Source organism: Panulirus ornatus, chromosome 16 (assembly GCF_036320965.1).
Source record: "Panulirus ornatus isolate Po-2019 chromosome 16, ASM3632096v1, whole genome shotgun sequence".
Classification (NCBI taxonomy): Eukaryota; Metazoa; Arthropoda; class Malacostraca; order Decapoda; family Palinuridae; genus Panulirus; species Panulirus ornatus.
This window is the reverse complement of record NC_092239.1, coordinates 9,793,641-9,811,615: the sequence shown is the minus strand read 5'-3', so window position 1 is coordinate 9,811,615 and position 17,975 is coordinate 9,793,641. Positions and strand designations below refer to the sequence as shown.

At 40.8% G+C, this 17,975-nt stretch overlaps 1 protein-coding gene across 3 annotated transcripts in view; it reads left to right on the top strand.

Moving 5' to 3' along the window:
* The window catches only part of LOC139754134 (uncharacterized), a 40,345-nt gene that overhangs the window by 2,634 nt on the left and 19,736 nt on the right, over positions 1-17,975 (top strand). For all 3 annotated transcript variants that reach the window (XM_071671255.1, XM_071671257.1, XM_071671256.1), the window contains exons 2-3: positions 10,402-10,512; positions 13,969-14,124. In XM_071671255.1, the coding sequence (XP_071527356.1) occupies positions 10,402-10,512; positions 13,969-14,124 (267 nt within the window). The remainder of the gene's footprint in view (positions 1-10,401; positions 10,513-13,968; positions 14,125-17,975) is intronic.

Sequence of the window (17,975 nt, the reverse complement as noted above, 5' to 3'; positions counted from 1 at the left end):
TAACAATTCCATCCATAAACAAATTAAACAACCATGGAGACATCATGCACCCCTGCCGCAAACCAACATTCATTGAGAACCAGTGACTTTCCTCTCTTCCTACACGTACACATGCCTTACATCCTTGATAAAAACTTTTCACTGCTTCTAACAACTTACGTCCCACACCATATATTCTTAATATATATATTCTTAATATGGCAATCTTAGACTTATATAATTTTATTTTTATGAAGAAATTGTTGACAAATCACACATAACAAGGAAAGATTTCTTATATTGGATAAAACATAGTAATAACTAGTCATAAAATTTTCAGGGTAAGAAAAATAACATTAAGATATATCTTTAGTGACAATTCACTTGAAACCCAAGCATTGCTTCTGCACTTTTAGTGTGTTATGCTGAAATACATATAAAACTTGTGCATGTTATCAGAGTGATAATAGTGAATCAAATATACTTTGAAATTGTAAAGTTAAATAGATTTTCTATGGTTTGCAAGGTGGAAGGTAAACAAAATTGAAGAGGCAACTGTTTAAGCATTGTAGTCGGTTTGATATTTTATTAGCCTTTTGTAAATGAAGCATAGAGATCAGGTTTTCTCTTTTTTTATTATGTAAAGCAGTTATTGAGGAACCCAGGTAATTTGCTGGAGAAAAGGCCTAATTTTTCCCTTTTTTGTTTAATAACCAATATGTTTTTATGGATATTGTATTGTTCACCATACAATATGTGCGTATGTATGTGTATGTGTGTGTATGTGTATATGTGTATATATATGTATATTATCCCTGGGGATAGGGGTGAAAGAATACTTCCCACGTATTCCTCGCGTGTCGTAGAAAGCGACTAGAGGGGACGGGAGCGGGGGCCCAGAAATCCTCCCCTCCTTGTATTAACTTTCTAAAATGGGAAACAGAAGAAGGAGTCACGCGGGGAGTGCTCATCCTCCTCGAAGGCTCAGAGTGGGGTGCCTAAATGTGTGTGGATGTAACCAAGATGTGAAAAAAGGAGAGATAGGTAGTATGTTTGAGGAAAGGAACCTGGATGTTTTGGCTCTGAGTGAAACGAAGCTCAAGGGTAAAGGGGAAGAGTGGTTTGGGAATGTCTGGGGAGTAAAGTCAGGGGTTAGTGAGAGGACAAGAGCAAGGGAAGGAGTAGCAATACTCCTGAAACAGGAGTTGTGGGAGTATGTGATAGAGTGTAAGAAAGTAAATTCTCGATTAATATGGGTAAAACTGAAAGTTGATGGAGAGAGGTGGGTGATTATTGGTGCATATGCACCTGGGCATGAGAAGAAAGATCAAGAGAGGCAAGTGTTTTGGGAGCAGCTGAATGAGTGTGTTAGTGGTTTTGATGCACGAGACCGGGTTATAGTGATGGGTGATTTGAATGCAAAGGTGAGTAATGTGGCAGTTGAGGGAATAATTGGTATACATGGGGTGTTCAGTGTTGTAAATGGAAATGGTGAAGAGCTTGTAGATTTATGTGCTGAAAAAGGACTGATGATTGGGAATACCTGGTTTAAAAAGCGAGATATACATAAGTATACTTATGTAAGTAGGAGAGATGGCCAGAGAGCGTTATTGGATTACGTGTTAATTGACAGGCGTGCGAAAGAGAGACTTTTGGATGTTAATGTGCTGAGAGGTGCAACTGGAGGGATGTCTGATCATTATCTTGTGGAGGCTAAGGTGAAGATCTGTATGGGTTTTCAGAAAAGAAGAGTGAATGTTGGGGTGAAGAGGGTGGTGAGAGTAAGTGAGCTTGAGAAGGAGACCTGTGTGAGGAAGTACCAGGAGAGACTGAGTACAGAATGGAAAAAGGTGAGAACAATGGAAGCAAGGGGAGTGGGGGAGGAATGGGATGTATTTAGGGAATCAGTGATGGATTGCGCAAAAGATGCTTGTGGCATGAGAAGAGTGGGAGGTGGGTTGATTAGAAAGGGTAGTGAGTGGTGGGATGAAGAAGTAAGAGTATTAGTGAAAGAGAAGAGAGAGGCATTTGGACGATTTTTGCAGGGAAAAAATGCAATTGAGTGGGAGATGTATAAAAGAAAGAGACAGGAGGTCAAGAGAAAGGTGCAAGAGGTGAAAAAAAGGGCAAATGAGAGTTGGGGTGAGAGAGTATCATTAAATTTTAGGGAGAATAAAAAGATGTTCTGGAAGGAGGTAAATAAAGTGCGTAAGACAAGGGAGCAAATGGGAACTTCAGTGAAGGGCGCAAATGGGGAGGTGATAACAAGTAGTGGTGATGTGAGAAGGAGATGGAGTGAGTATTTTGAAGGTTTGTTGAATGTGTTTGATGATAGAGTGGCAGATATAGGGTGTTTTGGTCAAGGTGGTGTGCAGAGTGAGAGGGTTAGGGAAAATGATTTGGTGAACAGAGAAGAGGTAGTGAAAGCTTTGCGGAAGATGAAAGCCGGCAAGGCAGCAGGTTTGGATGGTATTGCAGTGGAATTTATTAAAAAAGGGGGTGACTGTATTGTTGACTGGTTGGTAAGGTTATTTAATGTATGTATGACTCATGGTGAGGTGCCTGAGGATTGGCGGAATGCGTGCATAGTGCCATTGTACAAAGCAAAGGGGATAAGAGTGAATGCTCAAATTACAGAGGTATAAGTTTGTTGAGTATTCCTGGTAAATTATATGGGAGGGTATTGATTGAGAGGGTGAAGGCATGTACAGAGCATCAGATTGGGGAAGAGCAGTGTGGTTTCAGAAGTGGTAGAGGATGTGTGGATCAGGTGTTTGCTTTGAAGAATGTATGTGAGAAATACTTAGAAAAGCAAATGGATTTGTATGTAGCATTTATGGATCTGGAGAAGGCATATGATAGAGTTGATAGAGATGCTCTGTGGAAGGTATTAAGAATATATGGTGTGGGAGGAAAGTTGTTAGAAGCAGTGAAAAGTTTTTATCGAGGATGTAAGGCATGTGTACGTGTAGGAAGAGAGGAAAGTGATTGGTTCTCAGTGAATGTAGGTTTGCGGCAGGGGTGTGTGATGTCTCCATGGTTGTTTAATTTGTTTATGGATGGGGTTGTTAGGGAGGTAAATGCAAGAGTTTTGGAAAGAGGGGCAAGTATGAAGTCTGTTGGGGATGAGAGAGCTTGGGAAGTGAGTCAGTTGTTGTTCGCTGATGATACAGCGCTGGTGGCTGATTCATGTGAGAAACTGCAGAAGCTGGTGACTGAGTTTGGTAAAGTGTGTGGAAGAAGAAAGTTAAGAGTAAATGTGAATAAGAGCAAGGTTATTAGGTACAGTAGGGTTGAGGGTCAAGTCAATTGGGAGGTGAGTTTGAATGGAGAAAAACTGGAGGAAGTGAAGTGTTTTAGATATCTGGGAGTGGATCTGGCAGCGGATGGAACCATGGAAGCGGAAGTGGATCATAGGGTGGGGGAGGGGGCGAAAATTCTGGGGGCCTTGAAGAATGTGTGGAAGTCGAGAACATTATCTCGGAAAGCAAAAATGGGTATGTTTGAAGGAATAGTGGTTCCAACAATGTTGTATGGTTGCGAGGCGTGGGCTATGGATAGAGTTGTGCGCAGGAGGATGGATGTGCTGGAAATGAGATGTTTGAGGACAATGTGTGGTGTGAGGTGGTTTGATCGAGTGAGTAACGTAAGGGTAAGAGAGATGTGTGGAAATAAAAAGAGCGTGGTTGAGAGAGCAGAAGAGGGTGTTTTGAAGTGGTTTGGGCACATGGAGAGAATGAGTGAGGAAAGATTGACCAAGAGGATATATGTGTCGGAGGTGGAGGGAACGAGGAGAAGAGGGAGACCAAATTGGAGGTGGAAAGATGGAGTGAAAAAGATTTTGTGTGATCGGGGCCTGAACATGCAGGAGGGTGAAAGGAGGGCAAGGAATAGAGTGAATTGGAGCGATGTGGTATACCGGGGTTGACGTGCTGTCAGTGGATTGAATCAAGGCATGTGAAGCGTCTGGGGTAAACCATGGAAAGCTGTGTAGGTATGTATATTTGCGTGTGTGGACGTATGTATATACATGTGTATGGGGGGGGGGGGGCCATTTCTTTCGTCTGTTTCCTTGCGCTACCTCGCAAACGCGGGAGACAGCGACAAAGTATAAAAAAAAAAAAAAAAAAAATATGTATTCGTGATATATGTATGTATATTATATTTATTTTATGTATTATACTTTGTCGCTGTCTCCTGCGTTAGGGATGTAGCACAAGGAGACAGATGAAAGAATGGCCCAACCTACCCACATACACATGTATATACATACACATCCACAAACAGCACATATCCATACCTGTACATCTCAATGTATACATATGTATACACACACAGACATATACATATATACACATGTACATAATTCATACTGTCTGCCCTTATTCATTCCTGTCACCACCCCACCACACATGAAATGACAACCCCCTCCCTCCACATGTGCAGGAGGTAGCGCTAGGAAAAGACCAACCCCTGGCTTTACTCCCAAAACTTTCCCAAACCACTCTTCTCCTTTACCTTTGAGCTTCATTTCACTCAGAGCCAGAACATCCAGGTTTCTTTCCTCAAACATAGTACCTATCTCCTCTTTCTTTCTTATCTTGGTTACATCCACACACATTCAGACACCCCAATCTGAGCCTTCGAGGAGGATGGTCACTCCCCGCTTGACTCCTTCTATTTCCCTTTTCAGAAATTGAATTTCAAGGAGGGGAGGGTTTTCAGCCCCCCACTCCCGCCCCCTTTAGTCACCTTCTACGACACGCAGGGAATACGTGGGAAGTATTTTTTCTCCCACACATTTATATACATATCTACACATACGTACATACATTTATTATATATTTGCTTTGTCGCTGTCTCCCGTGTTTGCGAGGTAGCGCAAGGAAACAGACGAAAGAAATGGCCCAACCCATCCCCATACACATGTATATACATACACGTCCACACATGCAAATATACATACCTATACATCTCAATGCACACATATATATACACACATAGACACATACATATATACCCATGCACACAATTCACACTGTCTGCCTTTATTCATTCCCATCGCCACCTCGCCACACATGGAATACCATCCCCCTCCCCCCTCATGTGTGCGAGGTAGTGCTAGGAAAAGACAAAGGCCCCATTCGTTCACACTCAGTCTCTAGCTATCATGCGATAATGCCCGAAACCACAGCTCCCTTTCCACATCCAGGCCCCACACAACTTTCCATGGTTTACCCCAGACGCTTCACATGCCCTGATTCAATCCATTGACAGCACGTCAACCCTGGTATACCACATCGATCCAATTCACTCTATTCCTTGCCCGCCTTTCACCCTCCTGCATGTTCAGGCCTCGATCACTCAAAATCTTTTTCACTCCATCTTTCCACCTCCAATTTGGTCTCCCGCTTCTCCTCGTTCCCTCCACCTCCGACACATATATCCTCTTGGTCAATCTTTCCTCACTCATTCTCTCCATGTGTCCAAACCATTTCAAAACACCCTCTTCTGCTCTCTCAACCACGCTTTTTTTATTTCCACACATCTCTCTTATCCTTACATTACTTACTCGATCAAACCACCTCACACCACACATTGTCCTCAAACATCTCATTTCCAGCACATCCACCCTCCTGCGCACAACTCTATCCATAGCTCACGCCTCGCAACCATATAACATTGTTGGAACCACTATTCCTTCAAACATACCCATTTTTGCTTTCGGAGATAATGTTCTCGACTTCCACACATTCTTCAAGGCTCCCAGGATTTTCGCCCCCTCCCCCACCCTATGATTCACTTCCGCTTCCATGGTTCCATCTGCTGCCAGATCCACTCCCAGATATCTAAAACACTTTACTTCCTCCAGTTTTTCTCCATTCAAACTTACCTCCCAATTGACTTGACCCTCAACCCTACTGTACCTAATAACCTTGCTCTTATTCACATGTATACATATTTGTATACATACACAGACATACATACACATATACATATTCATACTTGCTCACCTTCATCCACTTCTGACATCACCCTACCCCACAGGAAACAACACAAATAGACAAACAAAGGGAAAAAGATAACATATACATTCTCTTCTCTTCCCCCACACCTGATTGCCACCCTCTTCATCTGCGAGGTAGTGCCAGAAAACATGAAAAAAGGCCACATACACTCACACCCATTCTCTAGCTGTCAAGTGTAATGTTCTGAAACCACTGCCTTCTATGTACATCCAAGCCCCATGCATTTTTCTATGGTTTACCCCAGATGTTTCACATGCTCTGGTTCAGTTCATTGATGGCATATCGACCCCAGTAAACCACATTGTTCCAATTCACTTTATTCTGTGCACACCTTTCACCCTCCTGCGTGATTAGGCCTTAATTGCTCAAAGTCTTTTTCATGCTATCCTTCCATCTCCAATTTGGTTCTCCTTGTTCCCTCCATTTCTGATACACATCCTTTTTGTCAACTTTTCCTCACTCATCCTTTCCATATGTTCAAACCATTTCAACACCCTCTTCTTCTCTTTCAACCACACTTTTTATTTTCACACATATCTTTCCCTTTCATTACTTGATAAGATAAAATCACCTCACACCACACATTGTCGTCAAACACTTCATTTCCAACACATCCACCCTCCTCGGTACAACCTTATCTATAGCCCACGCTTCGCAACCATATGATATTGTTAGAACTACTATTCCTTCAAATATAACCATTTTTGCCATTTCAGATTACATTGTCTCTTTCCACACATTCTTCAGTGCTCCCAGTACCTTCATCCCTTTCCCCACTCTTTGACTCATTTTTGCTTCCATGGTTCCATTTGCTGCCATGTTCACTCGCAGATATATAAAACACCTCACTTCCTCCAATTTTTCTCCATTTAAACATAAATCCCATCTAACTTGTCCCTCAACCCTGCTAAAGCTAATAGCCTTGCTTTTATTCACATTCACTCTCAACTTTCTCCTTTCACATTCTCTTCCAAACTCAGTCACCATCTTCTGCAGTTTCTCACTCGTATCAGCCACCAGTGCTGTATCATCAGCAAACAGCAGCTGACTATTTTCCCAGGCCCTTTCATCCCTAACAAACTGCACTCTCGCCCCTGTCTCCAAGACTCTTGCATTTACCTCCCTCACCACCCAGTCCATAAATAAATTAAACAACCATACTGACATCACACTCCCCTGCCACAGACCAACCTTTACTGGGAACCATTCACTCTCCTTCCTTCTAACTCATACACATGCCTTACACCATAGATAAAAACTTCTCTGAGTCTAACATCTTACCTCCCAAACCAAATATTTTCTTAATGCCTTCTGCAAAGCTCTGAGTCTAACATCTTACCTCCCAAACCGAATATTTTCTTAATTCCCTCTGCAAAGCATTTCTGACAACCCTGTTGTATGCCTTCTACAGATCCATAAATGCGACATACAAATCCATCTGTTTTCCTAAATATTTCTCACATACATTCTTCAAAGCAAACACCTGATCCACACATCCTTTACCACTTCTGAAACCATACAGCTCCTCCTCAGTCTGATGCTCTTTACATTCTTTCAGCCTCTCAATCAGTACCGTTCCTTACACCTTACCAGATATATTCAACAAACGTACACCTCAGTAATTTGAACACTCACCTTTATCCCTTTTGCCTTTATACATGCATTTGCCAATCCTCAGGCAGTTCACCATGATCCATACATACATTGAATATCCTTACCAACCAATCAAGAACACAGTCACCCCCTTTCTCAGTGAATTCAACTGCAATACCATGCACTCCCACCACCTTTCCATATTTCATCTTCTGCCAGGCTTTCACCACCTCATCTCTTTTCATGAATCTTTCACTCTACATACCACCCCAACCAAAACACCTTACACCTGCTGCTTCATCATCAAACACATTTAACAGCCCTTCAAAATACTCACTCCATCTCCTACTCACTTCATCACTACCTGCTATCACTTCCCCTTGTTCCCCCTTCACTGATGTTCACATTTGTTCTCTTGTCTTTTGCATATCATTTATCTCCTTCCTAAACATCTTTTTATTCTCCCTAAAGTTTAATGATACTCTCTCACTCCATCTTCCGTATGCCAGTTTTTTCAACCCCTGCACCTTCCTTTTGACCTGCCACTTTCTCTTAACAAATCTCCCAATCATTGCCACTCCTTCCTTGTAAGTACAGCCCAAATGCCTCTCTTTTCTCTTTCTCTAGCAACTTTACTTCTTCATCGAACCGCTCACTGCCTTTCCTAATTAGCCCACCTCCCACCTTATGCATGCCACATGTATCTCTTGCACATGCCATCGCTGCTTACCTAAATGTGTCCCATTTCTCATCCACTCCCCTCACTTCAATTACTCTCACTTTTGCCATTCTACACTAGATCTCTCCTGGTATTTCTTCACTCAAGTCTCCCTTCCAAGCTCACTCTCACCACTCTCTTATCCCCTGACATTGTTTCCTCTTTTTTGAAGACCTCTACAAATCTTCACCTTCACAAGATAGTGATCAGAAATCCTGCCTGCTTCCTCTCTCAACATATTTTCATCCAAGAGTTTCTGTGTTTTGCATGCCTATCAATTAATATATAGTCTTATATTGCCTGTTGACCATCTCTCTTATTCACATATGTATGCTTGTGTATAACCCTCTTTTTATTTATGCTGAAAGCTCCAGTCATGGACAAAAGTCCACATCAAGGCCAGACCTTAATTGAAATATAGTGAGGATTATGAAGGGGAAAAGAAGGGACAAGGGAAAGCATTTATGAATTTGGAGGAAGTGAAAATCTGTCCTTTAAAGTGTGCCAAGGTAGAGTTTTAAAGCTTTTATATGTAAAGAAAGACACAATTATCAAAACAGCCTACCCTTTAGTTGCCAACAGCCTCACAGTAATCATGTGATGCAGCAGCTTGCCAAGTATTATGAGGTCTGGTTAGTGATGGGGGCATACAAGCAGCTCAAGAGCATTAACTAAAGTAATATCTGTAGAAGAGGGAAAGTAAACCAGTATTGCTGTGTAGGGTCAAGTTTGGAAGTTAGCCTGGGAGTAATGATGCAGATCTAGAACCATCCCAGGTGTTAGAGTATTACTCAATGCAAGGATGAATCAATCCTTTGTGTAAACGAAACAACTGTTCAGAATAAGAAGTTTTGACATCTAAACAGGACACCCAGTTCCTCTGAGGCAAACCCAGCTATGCCCATAAAGTGGGGTTTCCAAGAAGGAGTGGATGTGAAAGTAATACCAAGTATGTTCATTGAGTCAAAAGGTGGAATTACAGAACTAGGTGTTTCCAATCTCGTCTTTTTTCATCATACAACTCCATAAGGTTCTCACAATTTCCATTTGTAATGCTGAATACCCCATATGCCTCAATTATACCCATAATTGCCTCATTATTTACCTTTGCATTTACATCATCCGTCACTAATACTTGGTCTCATACATCAAAACTGATGATATGCTCATTCAGCTGCTTCCAAAACACTTGCTTCTCATGATCTTAGTGTATTATGCACATAGCTTTTAAGTTAATCTAATTCCAGGTTTTGGCCAGAATGTTACCTTAAATTTTGATATTGTTCTAACGTTTATCCACTCTTGGATGGTTTCATCAAGAGGGCAATTTGCCTGATCTCATTAAAGCCTTTGGATTTCACCAGGATTTTAGGCTAGAGCACATAATGTTAGTGAAGCGATATCTACCATAGCACTCCCAGAAATAGTCTCTGTTGAAGGAATCCAAGATTAAAGGTCTTTGGCATTTTAATTCCACTTTCAACAATAGTTCCTATGTTTAGGTATTGTGTATGAGGCTCTGAGACTCTGGAGTTTCTTTTCCTCAGTGAATCTGTTTCCAGTACTTCTTCAAATATCAGTGTGGTTAAGGGGGGTGCAGTGCAAGCAGCTTTTCATTTTCTAACCCTGCCTGGCCTTCCCTTCTAATGTGAAAAACATTTTTTTCTGTACATTTTGGTTGGTGCTGCAATCCCCAAATTATGAGGAGGTCTTTTTCTGAGAGCTAGTGGGAAGGTGGCAACAGCTAGGGGCAGTCACTGATTGGCTGAGAGCAAGCTCTTTAATGAAAAAAGACTTTGGTGATTGGTGAATTGACCAAAGAGGGTGAGAGAAGTTATGCTTCCTCACCAATTCAGTGATTAGGAAGGAATCTTCATCTCAACAATACCCGAGGATTGTTTAATGCTCATGTGGCACCACCTCAGTGAGAAAAGTTTTTCATTCAAAACCTAGCTTTTCTAGATAATCAAATAAAAGGATGAAGTCATGTATAGAGTATAAGTGTTCTTTATTTTTCCATAAACTTTGTTATTCCTCCGTGTAGTTCATTTAAATAAGTTTCACATTTTATGTTACTTTTAGATGGCTGGCCAAGATAGACTGAGGAGGGCTGAATTAGCAGTTCTTCAGAAGGAAGAAGTAGTCCTGAGAGAGTTGATAGAAAAGTATCGAAATGGGCTGAACAGATTACAGGTAAATTCCTTCTGTCATTGGGAACATATGAAAGGTATGAAGATGTCTTTTAAAATGAGAGTAGAAAGAAAGTCAGATATCATACAAGATGAATGGAGTGATAAATATTAAGAAAAGTATGATAGTAAGATGCAATCTGTGATTAAAATACTTGTAGAAATATATTTGCAGACAAATAAGACAGATATTTTATTAAGAAGGGAATTGATATGGTAGTGTATATCATTTGGTAAGAATGATTGTAGAATTATAAGTTGGGACATAGGTATGTGATGGCAATCAATTGTAACTTACTCAAGAACTTCTGGTTGACTTGTATAATGCACAGTATTCTTAACCTTAGTTACAAGATACCATGTATTTTCAACTTATATTTCCATGTCTGGAGTGATATTAAACCAGTTTTTCATAATACAGGAGAGTCTAATTTTGATATATCATTAAGTTCATTTAATGGTACAGTATTGGTGCTTTTATCCTACCTTTTCATGCTGTTCTTTAGAGTTTCACCATAACATTTTTTGGGCAAAGCCTACCTCTCACATCTATTCAGAATCCAGTGCATAGTTTCACAGTATTTTGCATGATGTCCTCTGCAGAACCCTCTCTATGAATTTTTGTTCTTGTACAATTCTTGACATGCCTCCATGCTTACAACACTCTCAACACTTACATTTGACCCTTGTTTATGTCCTTACAGAAAACAACTTTGTACCTATACTGTATACTTTTTCCCACCTTAATTTTGTTTATATTGAGAGTTGCACATTTTGGGAGGACATCTGTTTATATCCTTATTTGTACCCAGCACTCATTAGTAAAAAGAACATGCATTATTGTGAGCTGCAAAACTTTCTTGAAACAATAACATTAGTTTTGAAAGCCATGACAACATGGTCCCGCCTATTTTATCATTGTCAAGGCTTGAATAACTGATTATCATGAGGATCAGTTTAATTGTATTGCGTATAGTACTATCTTTAGAAGAATATCATGGAACATATCAAAAGTAAATTAGACAATATTATTGAAAGCCTTGCCTGGAAGCTAGAGTGACTTTTCAGTGTACTACCTGCAGAAATAAGAAGCATGCATGGAATAACTACCAAACATGTAATAGAAAACTAGATGTGGGTGAAATCAGTCCCAGATGAATCCAGAATAGACTTTCAGGAGAAATCAGAAACATTCATGGAACAACTACAGAACATTTAAAGAAAAACTTGACCTGTAATTGAAATAAGTCCCACATGAACCCAGAATAGATAAGTATGTAATGCAGGTGTCAGTAGAAAGAAGCAGTATTATTCATCAAGCAGAACTTGGAGTGAGGACTATGCACTAGCCCTGCCATCATAGCAAAATTTTGTCATAGGTGTTCTTAGGTAGGTCAATACCCTATCATTATTTATATGATCACCCCCACTCCTCAGGCATTTCATTTTGAACCTGTTCTCCCTCTTCAATTCTTTTGTATTTAAGGCCCAAGAATCATGCCCATCTAACAGACAGTCTTTTCCTTCTATACACTCTTCAGCACACTCAGGACCTTTATCTCTCTCCCACCCTATGATTCACATCACCCCTATAGTACCATTAACTGTCTTGTCCACTCCCTTTCTTGGTTCTAGATCTACATTTCTTTTGTTGATGAAAAGAAAAATGCATTTTTACTGGTAGTTTTCATAAGCGTGATACAAACATTAAAAAGTAGAATAGTGTATAAACAGAGAAATACTGTATCAGTTTATCTGTTTTATATCTCCTTTTCCGACAGTCTTAGCAGGATTGTATATAGAGAATCTCTTATGTATACTTAAACTGTTATAAGAGTCCACAGTAAGAACATTTGCAGAAACATTCTGTGACAGTTTGGTTATGAGAAAGACATTTTCATTAAGAAACAAGAATGAGTTTAACCATAAGACTCGCCCCAACTTGCATTTAGAAGGGAGAATGTAAAAGTGGGAATGAAGAAAGAAAGATATCAAGAAAAGTTGTATGGTAAGGTGTGATTTAATGTAGGCAAGAAACTGTTTGACTACCAGGCCCCACAAAACTTTCCATAGTTTACCCCACACACTTCACATGCCCTGGTTCAATCCATTGACAGCACAGCGACCCTGATATACCACATTGTTCCAGTTCTCTCTATTCCTTGCACACCTTTCAGCTTCCAGTATGTTCAGGCCCCATCGCTCAAAATCTGTTTCGCTCCATCCTTCCACCTCCAATTTGGTCTCCTTTTTCTTCTCGTTCCCTCCACCTCTGACATATATATATTCTTTGTCAGTCTTTCCTCGCTAATTCTCTCCATGTGACCAAACCATTTCAGTACACCCTCTTCTGCTCTTTCAACCACATTCTTTTTATAACCACACATCTCTCTTACCCTTTCATTACATAATCAAACCACCTCACACCACATATTGTCCTCATACATCTCATTTCCAACACATCCACCCTCCTCTGCACAACCCTGTCTATAGCCCATGCCTCGCAACCATATAGAATTGTTGGACCTCCTATTCCTTCAAACATACCTATTTTTGCTCACCGAGATAACGTTCTCACCTTCCACACATTCTTCAACGCTCCCAGAACCTTCGCCCCCCTCCCCCACCCTGTGACTCACTTCCACTAAATCCACTCCCAGATATCTAAAACACTTCACTTCCTCCAGTTTCCCTCCATTCAAGCTTACCTCCCAATTATCTTGTCCTTCAACCCTACAGAACTTAATAACCTTGCTCTTATTCACATTTACTCTCAGCTTTCTTCTTTCACACACTTTAGCAAACTTAGTCACCAACTTCTGCAGTTTCTCACCCGAATAAGCCACCAGCGCTGTATCATCAGTGAACAACAACTGACTTACTTCCCAAGCCCTCTCATCCACAACAGATTGCGTACTTGCCCCTCTCTTCAAAACTCTTGCATTCACCTTCCTAACAACCCCATCCATAAACAAATCAAACAACCATGGAGACATCACGCACAAATACTGCAAGCCGACATTCACTGAGAACCAGTCACTTTCTTCTCTTCCTACTCGTACACATGCTTACATCCTCGATAAAAACTTTTCACTGCTTCTAGCAACTTACCTCCTGCACCATATACTCTTGATACCTTCTACAGAGCATCTCTATCAACTTTGTCATATGCCTTCTCCAGATCCATAAATGCTACATACATATCCATCTGTTTTTCTAAGTATTTCTCACATACATTCTTCAAAGCAAACATTTCATATCAGGCAGTAAGTATTTCTATGTGTATAGCATATTGTCATGAGAAGTTTTCCATGATTTTTTTGTTCACTCATGAAGATTTTACTGAGGTCTTTTCCAAATGTTACTATAAAAGATATTCATTTATTTCTGATGATCTGTTAGATTGTTGTCTTTGATCAGTCTTATTATACCAATTCTTTTTTTACTCTGCCATCTTTAGGTAGAAGAACTGACTATAAGGAACCAACTTGGTCGTATACAAGATGTTGAGTTAAGGTCTCGAAATAACACTCCTTTAGAATCAGCTCTTGAAACTCACTCAAATCCTGCCAACAAGTCACTGTTAGATGGCACCCTGCACTGCAGCAGCAATCAGGCCAGTATCATTACAATAGTGTTATGAAATAGTAAAGGTGGCATATCATGAAAGGTAGAATACATATTTTCATTGATTTATGTTTTGTGTATTGGAAGTTCAGAGGGAAGGTTTGAAACTTATTTTGATCAAGTGAATGCATTAAATGAATGTCTAGGATTGATAAAAACATATGCTAATGCATTGAAAGGTATTCTCTCCAGGGCCAGTCTTTGAGAGATATCTTTTTTCCCAAGTGTTGGAATTCCCTGACCCCTTGCCTTCTGGTGAAGTTATAAGCCTTCATCTCATTCATTGGTAACTTCCTAACCCATTATGGGTTTTCCCCCTGCTATTCAAAAACCCCATCTAACAATGATATCATTGTCTTGCTGGCTGACTGCTAGATAGCTTGGCCATCTCACAATTCTGGTATCCCTGGAACGTGTAGGATATTTCCTTTGTTGGCCTTTCTTTTTGTTTTTGTTTCTGTCCAGCTTTTCCATCTATCTTGGATGAATATATTTCAGTAATATGCTTTGTGGTAATATTATTAATTTTTTTTATTATACTCGTTCGCCGCCTCCTGCATCAGCGAGGTAGCACCAGAAAACAAAGAACGACCTATCCACTCATATATACATATTGGAAAAGATCACAATTTTGTGTGTGATCAAGATATTCCTATGAGTCCCCATGGACTCATAGGAATATACACATATATATATATACATAAATGCCTATACACATATACATATCAACATCAGGAAGGTGGTGCCAGGAAACAGATGAAGAATGACCCATCCACTCATGTACACATATGTTTGAATGGAGAAAATCTGAAGGATATCTGGGAGAGGACTTAGCAGCGGATGGAACCATGGAAGGGGAAGTGAGTCACAGGGTCGGGGAGGGGGCGAAGGTTCTGGGAGTGATGAAGAATATGTGGAAGGAGAGAACATTATCTCGGAGAGCAAAAATGGGTATGTTTGAAGGAATAGTGGTTCTAACAATGCTATATGGTTGTGAGGCATGAGCTATAGATAGGGTTGTGCAGAGGAGGGTGGATGTTTGGGAAATGAGATGTTTGAGGACAATATGTGATGTAAGGTGGTTTGATCAAGTAAGTAATGAAAGGGTAAGAGAGATGTGTGGCAATAAAAAGAGTGTGGTTGAGAGAGCAGAAGAGGGTGTATTGAAATGGTATGGTCGCATGGAGAGAATGAGTGAAGAAAGATTGACAAAGAGGATATATGAGTCAGAGGTGGAGGGAACAAGAAGTGGGTGACCAAATTGGAGGTGGAAGGATGGAGTGAAAAAGATTTTGAGCGATGGGGGCCTGAACATACAGGAGAGTTAAAGACGTACAATGAATAGGTTTGTGGGGCCTGGATGTGGAAAGGTAGCTGTGGTTTTGGTGCATTACACATGACAGCTAGAGACTGAGTATAAACGAATGTGGCCTTTGTTGTCTTTTCCTAGTGCTACTTCGCGCGCTCGCACGGGAGGAGGGTACCATTTCATATGTGGTGGGGTGGCGGCAGAATGGATGAAGGCAGCATGTATGAATATGTACATGTGTGTATATGTGTATGTATATGTATGTATACATTGAAAAATATAGGTATGTATATATGCGTGTGTGGGCGTTTATGTATATACATGTGTATGTGGGTGGGTTGGGCCATTCTTTCATCTGTTTCCTTGCCCCCACCTCACTAATGTGGGAGACAGCAACAAAGTATGATGAAATAAATTATATATATATATATATATATATATATATATATATATATATATATTTATCCCTGGGGATAGGGGAGAAAGAATACTTCCCACGTATTTCCTGCGTGTCGTAGAAGGCGACTAAAAGGGGAGGGAGCAGGGGGCTGGAAATCCTCCCCTCTTGTTTTTTTTTTTTAATTTTCCAAAAGAAGGAACAGAGAAGGGGGCCAGGAGGATATTCCCTCAGAGGCCCAGTCCTCTGTTCTTAACACTACCTTGCTAACGCGGGAAATGGCGAATAGTATGAAAGAAAGATATATATATATATATATATATATATATATATATATATATATATATATATATATATATATATATAGGGAGGTGAATGCAAGAGTTTTGGAAAGAAGGGCAAGTATGCACTCTGTTGTGGATGAGAGAGCTTGGGAAGTGAGTCAGTTGTTGTTCGCCGATGATACAGCACTGGTGGCTGTTTCATGTGAGAAACTGCAGAAGCTGGTGACTGAGTTTGGTAAAGTGTGTGAAAGAAGAAGGCTGAGAGTAAATGTGAATAAGAGCAAGGTGGTTAGGTACAGTAGGGTTGAGGGTCAAGTCAGTTGGGAGGTAAGTTTGAATGGAGGAAAACTGGAGGAAGTGAAGTGTTTTAGATATCTGGGAGTGGATTTGGCAGCGGATGTAACCATGGAAGCGGAAGTGAATCATAGGGTGGGGGAGGGAGCAAAAATTCTGGGAGTGTTGAAGAATGTGTGGAAGTCGAGAACATTTTCTCAGAAAGCAAAAATGGGTATGTTTGAAGGAAGAGTGGTTCCAACAATGTTATATGGCTGTGAGACATGGGCTATGGATAGAGTTGTGCGGAGGAGGGTGGATGTGCTGGAAATGAGATGTTTGAGGACAGTATGTGGTGTGAGGTGGTTTGATCGAGTAAGTAATGTAAGGGTAAGAGAGATGTTTGGTAATAAAAAGAGTGTGGTTGAGAGAGCAGTAGAGGGTGTTTTGAAATGGTTTGGCCACATGGAGAGAATGAGTGAGGAAAGATTGACCAAGAGGATATATGTGTCAGAGGTGGAGGGAACGAGGAGAAGTGGGAGACCAAATTGGAGGTGGAAAGATGGAGTGAAAAAGATTTTGAGTGATTAGGGCCTGAACATGTAGGAGGGTGAAAGGCATGCAAGGAATAGAATGAATTAGAACGATGTAGTATACCGGGGTCGACGTGCTGTCAATGGATTGAACGAGGGCATGTGAAGCGTCTGGGGTAAACCGTGGAAAGTTCTGTGGGGCCTGGATGTGGAAAGGGAGCTGTGGTTTCGGTGCATTATTACATGACAGCTAGAGAATGAGTGTGAACAAATGTGGCCTTTGTTGTCTTTTCCTAGCGCTACCTCGTAGACATGAGGGGGGAGGGGGTTGTTATTTCATGTGTGGCGAGGTGGCGATAGGAATGAATAAAGGCAGACAGTATGAATTATGTACATGTGTATATATGTTTATGTCTGTGTGTGTATATATATGTTTACATTGAGATGTATAGGTATGTATAGCCCATGCCTTGCAAGCATATAGCATTGTTGGAAATACTATTCCTTCAAATATACCCATTTTTGCTCGAGATAATATTCTCTTTCCACACATTCTTCATCACTCCCAGAACCTGCACCCCCTCCCCCACCCTGTGGCACTTCCGCTTCCATGGTTCCATCCGCTGGTAAGTCCACCCCCAGATATCTAAAACACTTCACTTCCAATTTTTCTCTATTCAACCTTACATCCCAGTTAACTTGTTCCTCAACCCTACTGAACCCTATAACCTTGCTTTTATTCAAATTTACTCTCAACTTTCTCCTTTCACACAGTTTTCCACATTCAGCTGCCAACTTCTGCAGTTTCTCACACAAATCAGCCACTAGAGCTGTATCATTGGCGAACAACAACTGACACTTCCCAGGCCCTCTCATCCCCAAAAGACTGCATACTCACCCCTCTCCCCAAAACTCTTGCATTTACCTCCATACCACCCCATCCATAAACAAATTTTACATCCATGGGGACATCACACACCCCTGCTTCAAACCGACATTCACTGGGAACCAGTCACTCTCCTCTCTCTTCCTACTCGTTCACAT